Source organism: Strix uralensis, chromosome 13, assembly GCF_047716275.1.
Source record: "Strix uralensis isolate ZFMK-TIS-50842 chromosome 13, bStrUra1, whole genome shotgun sequence".
Classification (NCBI taxonomy): Eukaryota; Metazoa; Chordata; class Aves; order Strigiformes; family Strigidae; genus Strix; species Strix uralensis.
In genome coordinates this window covers 3,314,002-3,330,605 of record NC_133984.1, presented here as the reverse complement: position 1 = coordinate 3,330,605, position 16,604 = coordinate 3,314,002, and the positions used below count along the sequence as shown (strand labels likewise).

Below are 16,604 nucleotides of genomic sequence, written 5' to 3'. Positions count from 1 at the left end.
TAAATTTACCAGCATCACATTATTAGCCCATCTTTACAGCTAGTATGGGAGTGTTACTGCATCTGCTAATTGAAATTTTTTATGCTTCCAGAATGGAGTTACTAGAAGAAAGGATTATGCACCATCTACTAACAGCAAAAGGGAAGATGCTAGAAGATACTTATCTTGGCAAAAAGTATTTCCATACATTTACTATGCTTGAATTTATTAATGACCATTTTATTTTCTGCATGGCTTTTAACATTTATAAAAGTTTCTTATTCACATGCTTCAAAATTATAAACATACGTTTAATTTTCGTACAATGAACATTTCCACTGCACGTATCCTTGCATGAGCCTTTGAAGGACTTGAGGTAACGAACAGGACAAGGCAGGAGTGATTATATATATAGCTGTATGACTAGACATGCTGCCAAAATGCAGAAAGAATATTTAAAGGCTGTGTGGAAGAAATCACTAATTGTAAGCTGTTACTGTAATTTTAGAATTGGTAGGTGGTAGTAGAGTTATCTTCAAATCTGCAACTCAAGCAACACCAGCTTCGTCTAAACTCATACATTTTATAAACATAATGCATTATCACTTTAACACAAAAAATAAGTATTTCCATACTGGAAGGTTATTTAACTACAGAAATTTCCTACTGAACAGTAATCACATATATATGTGACAAGAAGTTTTCTTTATGGCAAAAATTCCCAAGTATTTAACTAACACTGGGTGACAATGACTGTACACCAGTATGTATCTGGTGAAATAACATAAGGAAACACCACATCATTTTAGATAGTTGCCTTACCAGGACATCAACTGCAATACCACAAAGATTACATAAAGAAAAAAATGCGGCATTTTGCAATTTTTACAAGAATAAATATTTTCAGCCAAAAATATAAAGTCAAATACACGACTATAGCATGTATGCTCACATGCTGCATTTCACCATTTCAAGTAAAGCCCTCAAAGCTTCAATATCCTTTAAAAAATGCGGAGCCCTGTCATAGAGGGAAAAACTTACAACATTATTTTTAAAATTAGTGGTTATTCCCACAGCATCAACCATCCTGTGTATTTTCAAAGATCTTCAGTCTCTACAATTTAAGCTGAAGTAATGGAAACACATCAGGAAGCCTCTGTACCCAGGGCCTCTGGAAGCACTTTTCTAAAAAAGCAAAGTGTAATATAACACAATTTGAAAAATATAAACTGAGAAAATGATACTGATATAGACTGTCTTTTGTAAAATGTTGCCTTTTGTTTCAAATACCTCAACAAAAGACACTGAAGTGGCAATTGCTACTGCTTAAATTACTGTCTTAGATGAAGTAAATTTCACAGTTTCAATCTTTTTTAAACACATTTATATAAGGGGAAAACAATCAACACAGCAGGACATGTAATCTTTGTCAAGTTGCATTATTAGGACTTTTTTCAAAAGCAGATTGTGAAAATACTCTATTGTATAGGGAAGATGACTGAAATCACAGCTAACCCATCAGTGCTAAATCATCTGATGACTTTTCCCAGTGATAGTTCTCAGGAACAGGAATGCTTACTTTATGTCAATGGAATATGAAAGTGTCTTCCAGATCTGACTCATCCACCAGAAGCACTACATATTATTATCTCGTCACTTAAAATTAACTGAAAAAACACAACAGAGAACCTTTGTAAATATATGCTGAATCCTCCTGAATAAACAAGGTTTAAAGGAAAACTCAGCACACTTCCAATTTTAAACTTACCTTACTTGGCTGTTTTCAGGTGTGTGATGTCCAGATTCACCGTGGATTGCCAGCTCCCACTTCATGTGATGCCTCAGCATGCACTATGCTGGTGATAGCACACCCACCATAGGAGCCCACAGGGATAACACGAGGGCAAGATAAGTCCCGTGGTTTTACAATTTTTCATCTTTTCCTAATGTCTGATATACTTATTTTATATCCCATAGGTTACAATATAGGAGTATTAATATTAAAATGTTTAGCAAATGATGTAACACTGCATTGTAATACACTAAAAAGGAGGTCGTGGTGGAACAGTACCTTACCCCTAAAGGCCAGCTCCAGTGTTGTTCTTTGGTGGGTATGAGGTCACCAACATAGTGCATGCAGGGCCAACACACGGATCGGGAGCTGGCAATCCGCTGTGGGTCTGAATATCGCAAACCTGAAAAACAAAAAAGGGTATGCTTTAAGCTACACGTGTGCTCACTCCTGCCTGGCAAAATGGGATGTACTGCTCATCATTTTCCCATCTCAGTATGAGATGGACTGGGTTCACGATCACACCATAGACATTCATTTTGTAGTAATTTCCTTTTTATAAAGTCCCTTTCAAACAGGTATTCGGGAGATTTAAAACAAGGGATCGTGCATATCCCATGCCATAGGTTATGAATGTATCAAAAAAAGATTTTAAGTCTTATGCTTACAAGGTTGGTTTAAAAAAGCTGAATTCATCTGCACTGAGATAGCAGAATGGCAACAATCTTCTGGCAAAAATTTCCAATTACAAAATCATATGCAGCTAGTTTACAGAACTATCAAGACAAACATTATTTTCCAAATAGTACTTACACAAAAATATAATTACCAATAGCATATAATACACCTACATGGGAATGTCATCTTAAAACGGCGAAAAATCACCTTTCAGTATATTTAAACTGTAACTCCCAACAAAAGAGTGGGATAAGTTAAAATTCCACAGTCAGCTCAGCTTCACACCCTGAAACGTAGTATTTTACAAGTTCCCAAAATGTGTTCCACAGAACAGTTGGTGGTATTCCCTAAGGGCATTATCTGTCATTTTATGTAAAGTCTCCCCTTTTTAGATGGTAGATTTTATTAAAAGACAGCTAAGTATTTTGAGATTCTTTAAAACTATCGTTTTGATGTGATTTACATGATAAAAAAGTTCAACAGTCCTATATATACACCCCAAAAGGAATATCATAAAATTAACTTTCTACAATATTAATATTTGACAATTTTAAAAGGTAAGCAAATAAAAAGGGTTTTAAACTGCTCAATAAACTGGGAGTTTATTCTCCACAAGAGATTATCTTCATAAATGTAACAAATTCAAGGCTAATTTAAAAACATTTAAAAAAAAAACAAACAAAAAATAAGCCACTGTGTCAGATTAATTTTTCCTGAGAAAAAAATCAATAGCAGGTACTTTGTTGGGCCAAGCTGGCATACACAGCATAATACAGCCTCAAAACTTAACAGAGGCAAGAGACCTCGCCTTTATAAATTATCTGGAGGAGGGGACCGAGTGCCCCATCAGTAAGTCTGCAGACAACACCCAGCTGGGCAGGAGGGCTGATGTGCTCGAGGGTTGGCAGGCTCTGCAGAGGGGTCTGGGCAGGCCGGACCGATGGGCCGAGCCCAGTCGTGTGAGGCTCAACAAGGCTCAGTGCCGGGTCCTGCGCTTGGGGCACAACAGCCCCGCACAACGCCGCAGGCTTGGGGCAGAGCGGCTGGAAATCTGCCCAGAGGAAAAGGACCTGGGGGGGGTGGTCATCAGCCAGCTGAGTATGAGCCAGCAGTGTGCCCAGGTGGCCAAGAAGGCCAATGGCATCCTGGCTTGTATCAGGAACAGCGTGGCCAGCAGGGACAGGGAAGGGATCATCCCCCTCTACTCGGCACTGGTGAGGCCGCACCTCGATGACCGGGTTCAGCTTTGGGCCCCTCACTACAAGAAAGACACTGAGGGGCTGGAGTGTGTCCAGGGAAGGGCAACGGAGCTGGTGCAGGGTCTGGAGCACAGGTCTGATGGGGAGCGGCTGAGGGAACTGGGGGGGTTTAGCCTGGAAAAAGGAGGCTGAGGGGAGACCTCATCGCCCTCTACAACAACCTGACAGGAGGGTGTAGCGAGATGGGGGTCGGTCTCTTCTCCCGAGTACCAAAAGACAGGACAAGAGCAGAAAGTCTCAAGTTGCCCCGGGAGAGGTTTAGACTGGATATTAGGAAAAAATTCTTCACTGAAAGGGTTGTCAAGCTCTGGAACAGGCTGCCCAGGGAAGTGGCTGAGTCACCACCCCTGGAGGTATTTAAAAGACCTGCAGATGTGGCACTTAGGGATGTGGTTTAGTGGCAGAATTGGCAGTGCTGGGTTAATGGTTGGACTCGATGATCTTAAAGGTCTTTTCCAACCTAAACCATCCTACAATTCTATGATTGCCTTAAGTTATCCAATTTATTATGTAAAACAAAATTCTAGATTAATAATGTAGCTTCCAACTGTGATTAATCAGGCATATCACGATTATGCATATATATAAATCTAATTTGCTGAAAACTAGGTCTCAAACTGGCTTTGAAACATTACAAAAGCCATTGGTAGGCTTGAGAACACCTGACAAAACTATAAATGTATCAGACACACCTGAGGTCATCAGGTTACTGAAAGTTTAAGATGCTCTGGTCTAAGTGCAGTGATCACATTACCAATCACACTTGTCTATCTTAGAAGGAATTCCAAAGATGACTACTTACAATTACAAAGGTGCAGTTGGAAATACCGCAGTTACAGAATACAACTCATCGTTAAGTACTCTGTCAGAAAGGAGGAATTTTTCCAATGAAACAACTGACTGTAAAAGTGGTGTTCTTTTATTTACAAACACACAGGAATGTTTCTGTTGTAGGTCTGATTTGCTTTTAGACTGAGGTTTTTTTGGTTCTTTTTTCACAAAACCTTTTTTGACTTTGATTAGTGACATATGGCATTACAGTAATGATAGAATGATTAAAAAAAACCATTGCTGTCCATCCTATACTGAACAAAAAATAAATACCAAAAATACATTTTGCATAAGGGACATAAATGCTATAAAATATTGAAATCATCATAATCACTAATCAGTCAAGTCCTCTGTCTTGAAATTTTTAATAAATGCAGCTTGCTGTGAACAGATTGACACTTTGACACACTTGGCATTGCCCTTTTTTTTTAACATATTGCTTCTGACTAAATAAAACCTGTTTTGACCTACTCCCATTTCAGTAACTAATTTGGGTAAGTCTAAAATCTAAAATCATATATTTTATCAAATCTGTGTAACAATAAAAACTGGTATCTTGAGTATAATTTAACCACTGAAGAAACATAATATACTTAAGGTCCTTTCAGTAGCTTTCACTCAACAAGCAGTATAGGACCATACAGTTTCCTCAGAGTTGAGTGCTGCATGGAAACTGAAATTGGCAGCCACTCTCCAGTGTTAGATAGCTGATGAATTAATGCACGCAACTCCTTAATGTCAAGTTCAGTCCAGAACAGCACAACATACAATAAAATGCCTATTATAATTTTTAATACAGCTGAACAATATTTTGTGGACACATAAGAGAAAACTTTATGAGTCAGATATCTTAAAAAAACTATCTTTGTTGGATTCTACTGATTAAACCCAACAAGTTACTTTTACATGAATCTACATAACATGGTAATATACCCGTATATTTTAAAAAAAAGCATTATACTCAAAATCTGTGGAATGTTTAACTGTCCGATGTGTTTTTCTTAATTTTCAGGAGTATCTAGTTTCAGAAACACAAACATACACACTCATTCCGCAATAGCACGTCATCCTCTTTCTTGCTGTATCAGCGATAATGGATTTTTCATCAAGAGAAAACCCAAATCCAGACATCAAGAATTAACTGGGCAACAGACTATGAGAGTTCCAGTACAGAATGCAGCAGGAGTCCAGTTATAGGAACTGCTCCCCACCAGACCACTTCTACTTCTGCTAATCTCCTGTTTGTATCTACCTTTGTTTAACTTACAAGATATCATTAAGTAGTCTTCAGATGTACTCTTGCCATCATCATCATCTTCTGTTTTTATAGTCACTGTGGAGCCAGGAACAGTACCAGCTGCTTGAATGACTGCTTCAGAATCAGAGTTCGTTACAAGAACTTCTTCTGAAACCATTGTAGGTGAGTTGGCTCCTGACACAGAGTCTTGCACCACATGCTCCAAATGTCCATCGGGACCCGTAACAAGGTCAGCCACAAACACCTGATCGGGAACTCTAACAGTTTCTGTTATTAGATCAGAAGTCAAAACATGATCACTGGTATCTAAAGCTTCTTCAATAGCAACATCAGCTTCCAGAACAGAATCAGGAACGATCACACCTTCTGTTACAACATCAGTTTCGGTGATGATGTCAGGTCCTTGGACAACTTCAGCTGCTAAGCCATGATCAAGAGTTATTCCATCATCGGTAACAACATCAGAAACTAGGACAGCTTCGGGGACTGATACAACAATATGGTCTCCATCAATATGAGCAGTGCCAGCCATTCCAGCCACTATGAAACAATCATGAACGAGGAGAAAAATGTTAAAATTATTGCATTAGCAATTAGTTTATCTAAGGAATGGAATAATTGTATAGATAAGTTAAAGACAGATGTGCAAATCTGTTACTTTTCAACAATCCACTTTTTGCATTTCACCCAATAAAGACTATCCAAAGCAGCCTGTATTCTTTAAATTAAGAAAAACAAAACATGCCCCTTTGAGACATAACATGGAGTTTGCCCCAAATTTAGGTTTTACAATGCTGACATGTTAAAAACTACAGGCCAGTTTGCAATGTCATCTTTAAATTCCAGTTCAAAAACGTTTTGATTACAGCAGCAATTTGAACCGTCACAGAATTCTTGCACGAGACGGGAAGTGTGGTAACAATATGTTAATTGCTGTTACAATGAAAGGACTCTCATCCTTTAGACTGCGTGGGTCTTGCTAAAAATAAATACTCAGTTGTATGCAATATTTATACTACAATTTCCAACAACTTGCCACGTTGCAAGGAATGGCTAGAAGCAGAAACCCGTTTTTCATTAACAGACTTGACTGGCCAGTCATATTTGCAGACTACTTTTCTATACATAAACCAGAATGCACAGTGAATTATTTTAACACACACATATAAATAGCAGTTTTAAGCTTAATGAATAAAACTCTCAAGAAAATGGTTTTTATCAGAATGAAAAAAAAAAAAAAAATATTCAGCATTGTACTGCAAATGCAACTATTTTGGTACACTCTGCGGGATTTTAAGTCACGGTAGAAGACATGGTCCTTCCCAGTACTTGAGAAGGTCATCTCCTGTCATAACGCAAAAACAGAGACCCACAAAAAAAGAGTGGAGATTTCTTGCTGCGCTTTCTCTAAACCCTCAGAATTGCTGAGGTTATTTAGCACTGCCATCAAATGAAAGAGTAGTCACTTAAAAAAAAATCAATTTAGAAACAAGTTTTCTTGTACCAGTACAGTCCCAGGGCTGATGTTCTTGACAGAAGATTTCTAAGCACACGTGAACATGCAGATTTAGCTAAATCTGTAAACTGTTGTCTACATAGTAAGTTATCTGTTGTCACACAAAGACATTATTTCCCACCACATTTACTGAAATACCCTAAAGGAGAACTGGAGACAGCAATCAAGGTAAGCACACAGAAGCTCAGACCTTGTTTACATCCTGTACTGGATGTTATTTACATCTCCTGTATGTTGGAGATGGAACACTAATCACCGTGATTTCAAGCAGAAGCACACTCACTACAAAACCGCTGAATTCCAGATCACCATTTTCTGCCTTTTCTAGAGCACTTTGGGCCACGGACTTAACTTCTGGGTCTTTTCAGTACTGCTTCAATATTTTGGAATAAGCAACTATTCCAAGATCAGCAACCAAAGTACACAAAGACACACACCACCTTAAATATTGAATTTTCTCAAGAAAGTCATGCAAATGGCATTATTGTATTAGTCAACTTTACATCCTGATATCATTTACAAACATATTGCAAAAAACCTTTTAAATATTTTTAATAGTTAAAGTGTTTACCAAAATCCTGCATAATCATAGTGTGAGGCATTTTGGATTCTTGTGTTTGCAATCCAAGACTTCCACCACCTGGATCCATATTCAGCTAAGTTCATTCACAAATAACTGCAATAAAAGCAAAATCAGAATTTATGGTGAGCAGTGTTACTGTGTTGATTAGCTTTACTGCATTAATGTGTCACACTGACAAACACAGAAATGTATTTATCCAAAACTTCAAGAAAAAAACATGCAGTACTTCATAGAATTCACTTTGCTTTGTTCTTCTGTTTATGCATTTGTTTGACCTAAAATCCTGAAAATGTTTCCATCCATAAGTAGTCCTACAGTAATCAAAAGAATTACACATTCGAGTGAACCCCAACAAATCAGTAATTCTTAGTCAGGACTTAAACACGTTTCTTTTTACATAAGTCTTTGGTTACTGCCTGGCCTAGAACAGCTCTGTTTATGTTCTGCAGAATTTAACTGGAAAGTGCTTTCTACTTACCTTCAGCATGCAGGGCTACAGACTTCTACATTACTTTGTTTCCAGCAGCAGTAAGCACAAGAAATGCCTAAACCTTCTACTCCCCCACTGAACATTACAGCATTTTTAAGTTTTATTAGACTCTCTCCATAGAGTAACAGCTCACTGACAACAAAGACCTCACCTGCAGTACCAGCTGTAGCATCAGGCCACAGTAACAAACCAATATAACATCTTAGTAAGCAACTGAACCTAGTTACAGGTAATTTATTACCTAGAAGCAGAAACTTTGTCAAGAAGTAAGTTAGCTTTGCTTTAAGCAAATTGTAGCTGTCTGTAGAAGTACAAGTGGGCCATCAATAGCGCCCGTGTGCTATCACTAACTACAGGCCTTACCATAACAACGTATACTGGCATCCATGCACAAAGAAGCCCCCTTTGCTCTACCCCTGTCTGTACACTCTTTAACTAATTATCAAGACCGGTGATTATGGATGTGTGGAGCTGCATCAAAGAATGGCGCAGACTGTATTGGGAGTATCAATTTTCCAGGTTCTTTCACAGTTTTGTATCAGATATTTCAAAACAAATTCTAACGTGTAAATTTAATTGAACATTATGTTTAACTATAGGTAAGTTTTGAAAAAGCGGCGTAGTGCCTAGATTTAGAGAACAAAAGTGCCAAAGCTGATTTTCTCTTCCGAAGGCTGTGTATGAACCTCTCTATTTCATTTTATAAGTCTGACAAAAGGCCTGGTAGAAAATTTGATCAGCCCTCAGTTAGATTTGCAGGCACGGTGCAGAACAGGCAACAGCTAAGCTTCAGAAAGGCCAACTTATTTCAACGTCTCCATTGCTGTGATACTGAAGAAACAACAGTGCTCAACAGACTTCTCTGCTGACATCTCTACTCACCATTCCAGCATTAGGATTGTATTATCCATACTGGTTGACATTTTATTTCAAAACTGTCAGGTTATTCTGGAAATCTCATCTTCCCTCACTGTCCCTTCTGTGCTGCCTCATTTCTGCTGCTAGGGAAAAGCTGGTCCTACGCAGCTATCTGCACTATCCCCCTAATAGAAAACTGATCCTTTAAAGCTTCTGATAGTACAGACCCACCAACCCTTTGGGATCCTTCACTGTTACATCTTTAGCCTGATATTCTTTCTTTTGTTTTTGACAATTGCTTTGCTGCTTCAGCCCTTCTAATTTCCCTTAATGCTTAGGGGCCTCTGTTTCCCAATTTCTCTTTTGCCAGACTTGCCTATTTTCCTCAGTCTTTTAAAATTACACCAGTTCCTCAAACCTTGCCACACAGTCATGTCAGTTTTACTTCTGAGAGTCTCACATTCATTAAAATGAAATTCCAATTACATCCAAGAATTTTCACACATGGAGAGTAAATGTTGAGCTTCTCACTAAATTCAATTTTACCAAGATCTCCATTTCTGGTATCATATCTGTCTTGAGGATGCTGAATCTCTTTCATAAGGTACAGCTACACAAACTCTTTCAATGAAAGAGAAAGCATGTAACATTTCTTTGATAGCATTTCCATAAAATACAAGAGAGAAGGATACATTAGCATTCCTCCATGTTATTTGCATTGCTACTGAGCATTAAAGTGTGGGGATTCTGAATTATTTTGCCATTTGCTGTAACCCAGAAGACTTTTAAGCAGATAAAACAGATGAAGCGACTCCATAGAAGCAGCAAGAGTATACCAAGAGCAAGGCTTTCATAGGTGAAAAATCTCTATCTTAAAAAAAAATCTCTATTGCACAAGACTAAAACCTTGTACTTTCCTGCCCTCTCATACCCAAGAATCGGAAGTGACAGTATCACACAGGAAACTAAGAAGTTTAGGAGTTGTGGTAAGTGAATGCAGAATAAGAGCTCAACTCAGAACTACCTGGAACTGGGTGGTGCAGAGATGAATAGGGAAGTACAAACGCTTTTGAGAGTAAGTCTCAAAAAAAAAACCCCAACCCTTTTACTGTTGTAATAACAACCTTCATTTTGCTCTTCTGGATCTCATAAAAAGTTGACCCCTATCCTACTGCAAGAATCTGTTTTAAGTCTACGCACCTAAATCCAAAATAAGAGAAACTTCGAGTACTTTGTGGTACAAAATATTTGACAACCCTACTGCAATGAGACATACCACAATAAAGAGCTAACACAGTCAAGCAAGGCAGTAATAAAATAAGCCCAGCTGTAAGAATAAATGGCTGAAGTGCCTGAAATCTCTGATACACCTGTAAGCCAGAACCAAGGGATCCAGAAAGAGCCAGGACCTAATGGAACTCACACTACCGCACTAATCCAGAAGTAAACTAAACTTTGCAGTAGACCTGACATTAATTTCTCTTAAAACATGAAGCTCTATCAACACCAGACACTAGAGTCCATGGTAAGACACTGAAAATTGAACAGATCAAAGCATCTTAACGCCAGCTACCACGATTACTGCAACACTCGCGGCTCACCCGAAGAGAGCGCGCTGGATCCTTGGTACCAAACTAAGGTGGCATCAAGAAGGGGCTGCTGGCACTCGGCCAGCGCCAGGGCCACGCTGCGGGGCCGACCCACCGTATCGGGCCATCTCTGCTGCATTCTGCACAGGGAAACGGGTGCTCCAGACCTCACTCAAGCCCGGCAGAAAGCCACCACGGTGAGACGATGTGAAAAGAAGTCAGTTTTGGTGCTATACTGTTTTGCCTCCGTTTTTATGATTGTGTTAAATGCCTTTGCTTCAGCAGGTGATGCAGAATTCCTACTCCGTGCAGGCCAAGACACTCATGACAGGTGGGTACAATTTTGTCTTTGGGTTGGTTTTTTTTTAATATGAAATAATACAAAACCAAGTAACAAATAATCTTAAAGATAAACAAGAAAAACTTGGAAAACACAATTTATGCTTCCTGCATCTTCACTGTCAAGGAAGAAAGTGAGCAGAAATTGTTCCTTCTTTTATACTTCTGAAATCCTCAAGCGAAGGAAGCAGCAAGCAGTCCGCAATGATGGCAAATTCAAGAAAAAGTCATGGATCCACCCCAAGGAGGTTTCAACTTAACTGAGAAGACAAAAGAACCAAAGAACTTGTATCACCTAGTGTCACTATCATCCTTTCAACACCTTCTCCCCGTACTATCTGCTCAAACCTACTTCTCTCAAATCTGTCTTTAAATCTACAATATTAATTCTTGGGGCTGACAACTAATATTCTTCTCGCAGAGCTACAAGAATTCCCCAACGTAATTTCTGATGGTGCCATAACAGAGTAGAGTTGGGTGCACAGACCACCCAGTATTATGAACTCACAAGCCAAACATTATCAATGGGGAAACCAGGCAAGGATTTAACTAACCCAATTCCACCCACACAATCAAATTTCAAAACAGTTTTAAGTTTTAGCTCAAAAATGAAATTCTTCCACCACTGTAAGAACTACAAAGCCACTTCAGAACCTCAATGCAATGCTCTATCACTCCTAAATTATCGTCACAGCCATCTGAAACTCTCACGACAGTTAACAAATATTTGCTATTACAAAATAAGATGCAGCTCTAGACCATATATGGCTAATTTAATATAGTGATTCCAGAATTAATGCAATACTCTATAATTTCCTGACCACAGCCTTTACACTCAAATAATCCTTTTTTAATCTAAATGGATATGAAAAATTATCTTAAATTGTATCAATCTGAGATTACAGGAAGAATATGCTAGGCTTTTCTTCCTTCTCAATCAGCAATTTATTTTCAGATTATATAATTAGATGCCCAAATATACTGCATATTGTGCTACACAGAAAATTCAGTACAAAGTAAAACTATAATTTTAATTTAAATTAAAATTTCTGCAAAGAAAGCAAATTATCACTAAAAGGAGTATCTTCCCAGTAGTTAACAGAACTATAAAAATTACCAAAGTTATAGGACGGCAACTTCTCTGCACGTAGTACTACGAGTACCTTAAACTTCCACTAAAACCAGAGATGGATGATGACACACTAGCAATAAACATGCTGAAGCTACACCTCAGTTGATGCAGCAGGTATCCAACCATTACTTAAGTATATTCTTCTAAACCCTCAATGCAGACAGAGTTGGATCAACTATGCAATCACAGATTTATTTTTTTCTTCTATCTCCTCTTGGGTTTTAAAGGAATGCAGTGACAGCAGGAAAACCCCTTGCTGCTAGTGCTGGAACAATTAACAAGAGATAAGGCCCACAGTTCTCCTACAACTCGATATTTTTGCTCACAGATTTCAGTAGCGCAGATGATTTAGTTTCACACGCCACATATGCATGCAGATCTTATTACTGGAAACAGCAAAAAATGTAGTACAGTGATTAACTGTGGTTCTTCACAGCTTCTTTCTGTAGTACACCATGTTATACACCCACACAATCACAGAAGTGGTCTAATCATGTTTTTAAAAAAAGGACAAGAGAAGTAAGGGAGAAAACCACAATTCTGCATACAGTCATAACCCTAAACTTATCCATACCTCTCTTGTCTCTCACTATTAAGATCTCAAGTTTTTCCTCTCAATTCCCCTTCTCATCTGTGTATTTAGAAGAAAATACTGTGACAATGCTTTATTAGCATCACCCAATAAAATAATATCACTTTATAACATTCCATTAATATTTTCATTGTTTTTTTAACTGTAGCATGCTATCTTGCACCAGAAAGGAGTACATCACCATCACACTCCAAAATGAAGAATTTCATTAAACCTAAGCTGAGACCCCCAGAGCAATGTCTCAAGGCTACATTTTAAAAATATGTATGTACCTGATATTGTTTTGCTTTTTTGAAAAACACAGTTCTCCTTCTAACAAGCTTCAGGAGAAGGCTGATTTTAACCTGTTTCAGTTCTTTATGCCAATGCTCCTCCTTAAACAGGGCTCAGGTGAGACCAGGCAACGAATTTTAGAGTAAAAAAAGGGATATACGACTTCTCTATCTACATGCAGGTACAATACTGTAAATTACTACTCTAAAGGGTATGTTTTAAAAATCAAAGATAATGGTTGGCAGTTTGGGACTACCTAAGAACACATACTTACAATAGCAACACTCAATCGAAAAACTGGTAAAGGCCCAGGCCCTTATAAGCATTGCTCTTAGTACACACATTGATTTATTCTTAGCCTACTCTTCCCATAAAAATATCATAAAATAACCATTAATATTTTAATTTTTGAGAAAACTTTCAGAAAACACCCTGAATTGAGAGACCTTCAGCAGAGTATTTTGAGGAGGGGAAAAAAAAAAGAATGCCTTAGCACTTCTACCCTTCCCAGGAAAAAAAAAAGGCTGTCATTCTTCTACCCAGAGGTACAATGAAGCTCCCAATCAATAGGCTGGCTTCCAGGCATTGTTGCCATATTTAGAATTTTTGTAACGTAAAAAATGTCTACAAAATGGCAATTACAACTTAATAAATAAATAAAGAATATGTATTGAGTACATTTTGTTATCTCCTAAACAGTATGGTCCTGCAAATGCTAAGCGTCCCCCCAGTTTACACGTACAATTATTCCCAGTATGTTCAGGAGATGCATTTTCACATAAATCAGCCCTTAAGCACTCCTTTAAAATAGCAATTTCTTCTGAATAATATTTAAGTCTTATTTACGTATAATAAAGTAAAACACAACGTCATACTTGGTCAGGTGTTTCAGATATTCATAAGCTATATATGACATTTTGATGAAAGCACAAGGATCAAGCTCAGAAATAGAGCAATGTAACACAATAAATCAACTTATATGTAGTTGAAAAATCCAAACCAGATGTTTTCTAATTATCTCTTAACATTCAAGTTCAAGAAGAATACAAGAGAATTATCCTCCCCTAAAGATGCTACAGGGGTTTGGGGTGTTTTTTCCCCTAATTTTTAACGCAGCAATCAATAGAAAAGCAACGACAAACATCCTGCTTCTGCAAAAATCTTCAGCAGAAGAACCCAATTCATAACATAATGAGCAGGTTAACGCAAGCCCTTTACAGAAAAAAGACTGGGTATGAAAAACTAACACATCCATTTTAAAGTCCTTTATTGTGTTCACCTATGAAGCTTCCCATGAAAACTTACACTCTAAATCCATTTAAAATGACAAAGAAAAAACCAGTGAATGAGATTTTTGCCTTACTGCCTGAAACGCGCTTAAGGCTCCTAAATCAATTAATAAAATCGAAGGCTGCACATCTACGTGTTACATCCACGGCAGTCACAAAACTTCCCGTAATAAAAACCACAGGCAGAGAGAAGGGCGACAGCCTCGTCAAGGCGCTGCAGAGCCGGGGCTGCGTGCGGCTCCCGCTGCCAGACTCGCCATCCCGCTACTCGACACGGGCTGCGCGGCTGCGGAAGAGCGCGGCCGCGATGCGCGGCCCTCCCCGCGCGTGCTCGCGGAGCGGGCGCGCCGCCGGCCGGCGGGAGCGCGGAGGTGTCGGCCGGGCAGCCCGGCGCGGGGCCCGCACCCGCGGATCGCTTGACAAAACCGTCAAGCGGCCGGCAGCGGCCCCGGGCGCCGGACGCCCCATCCCCGGGTGGGGGAGAAGCGGCCAGCGGCCCCGCCGCGCCGGGGGAAGGAGGCGGCCGAGGGAGGAGCAGGAGCGCGGGGACAAAGGAGCCCGCGGAGGGGCGGCGCGGCCGGGGGCCGCCGCCCGCAGCAGGGGCGCAGGGGAAGGGCCGCCGCACCCCGCGGCCTCCCCTCAGCCCAGCGGCCCCCGTTGTGCGCCCCGTGCCGCCGCCAGGCTCTTGCCCCGCGGCTGCGGCACGGGACCCGGGTGTCACGACGGGGCGGGGAGGCGGGGATAACCCCCGTCCCGGCGGCGCGACAGCCCGCGGAGCCGCAGCCTTCCCCGCCCCGCCGGCCGACATCTTGTTTTCCGCCATTTTCTGGCCGCCCGAAAAAGGCCCCTCAGCCACAGGGCCCGCCGGCGTCGCCCGCCCGCGCCCGCCCGCCGCGGCAGCTGCCGCCGCCGGCCGAGGCTCACCGACCCGCCGAGGGGCGGCCGCGGCCGGGCTCGCCGGCGGCTGCGGCGGCTCTGTCAGGCCTCGGGCGCGGCCTGCGGTGAGGCCTAGCCGCCTTCATTGTCCCCGTCCCCCCGCCTCCCCCCCCCCCCCCACACCCCCCTCCCCTCACCGGCCCGGCTCCGACGCCTCGTCTCACCTGTGCGGGTCCCCGCGCCGGGCGGCCGAGCCGCGGGCTGGGGGCCCGGAGGGGCGGGGGGAGGGAGGGAGGGAAGGGGGGAGGGGGGGGGGGGGGGGGGATGTTCGGGCCGCAGGATCCGCCGCCGCCGCCGCCGCGGCCTGGCATTCGGGGCGGCCGGGGCCGGGCCTGCACCAATCACAGGCTGGGCCGGGCGGCGGGGCGCGAGCGCGCGCGGCCTGCTCCCCCCCCCACCCCACACCCCCCCTCCCTCCCGCCGCCGGCCCCGCCGCACGTCACTGCGCGCCCCGCGCGCGCCGAGCAGGCGCACCCGCCGCGCCGAGGCCGCTGCCCTCACTCTGCCGAGCGGGGGGAGCCGAGACGACACCCCCCCCCCCCCTCCCCAAACCCCCCCACAGACACCCCACACACCCCCCCCCACAGCGGTGCCGTTACCGCCAGAGGCGCGGGCCCGCCGCTGCGCGTTCCCTGTTTCGGGAGGATGACCGCCAGGCGCCCTGCCTCGGGTCCTCGCCGGGAAATAATACACAAACGGCGCCCCCCCGCCCCCCCCCCCAACCCCCCCTTCCCTCAGCCCCCCTCAGGTGAGGCGTCACCGTGAGGGCGGCTGCTCGCCCAACGGCAGCGATGCGCGGGCTGGAGCACGGCGAGCAGCAGCCCCTCAGCCACCGCTGCCCCCGAGGGGGGTAGGGGGGCGAGGGGCCCTCCGGAGGTCGGGCGGGTATGTGTGTGTGTGTATGTGTGTGTGTTGCGGGTAAAAACCCGCCCCAGCTCCCCTGCGGTGCTCCCAGGGGCTGCCCGTGAGCAGCAGAAAGCAACAAGTGCCCAGCCCCGGCGGCAGGCCACACGGTTTGGAAATTCTTTGCTGAAATAAGGTCAGGTCCAGCCCTATTTCTGTATTTGGCATTGAATTTCAAGTATTTCTACATACAGACATTTTGGAGAGAATGCAAAAGCTCGTGTGAATAAAAGGTTGCAAAAGCGGGTACTGGAAATCCCACATGAACTGGTACAGCCACTTCTAGTTTCAAAAGAAAGATGAAGGC

The 16,604-nt window shown here is 42.3% G+C and overlaps 1 protein-coding gene across 5 annotated transcripts in view; it reads right to left on the bottom strand.

Annotated features, from left to right (window-relative positions):
- Positions 1-15,770, bottom strand: part of ZNF711 (zinc finger protein 711) — a 44,987-nt gene extending 29,217 nt beyond the window's left edge. For all 5 annotated transcript variants that reach the window (XM_074882913.1, XM_074882915.1, XM_074882914.1 and 2 more), the window contains exons 1-3: positions 15,559-15,770; positions 7,885-7,989; positions 5,807-6,337 (exon numbers count right to left, since the gene is read on the bottom strand). In XM_074882913.1, coding sequence (XP_074739014.1) covers positions 5,807-6,337; positions 7,885-7,963 — 610 coding nt within the window. In that variant the 5' untranslated portion in view covers positions 7,964-7,989; positions 15,559-15,770. The remainder of the gene's footprint in view (positions 1-5,806; positions 6,338-7,884; positions 7,990-15,558) is intronic.
- Positions 15,771-16,604: the final 834 nt, after the last annotated feature.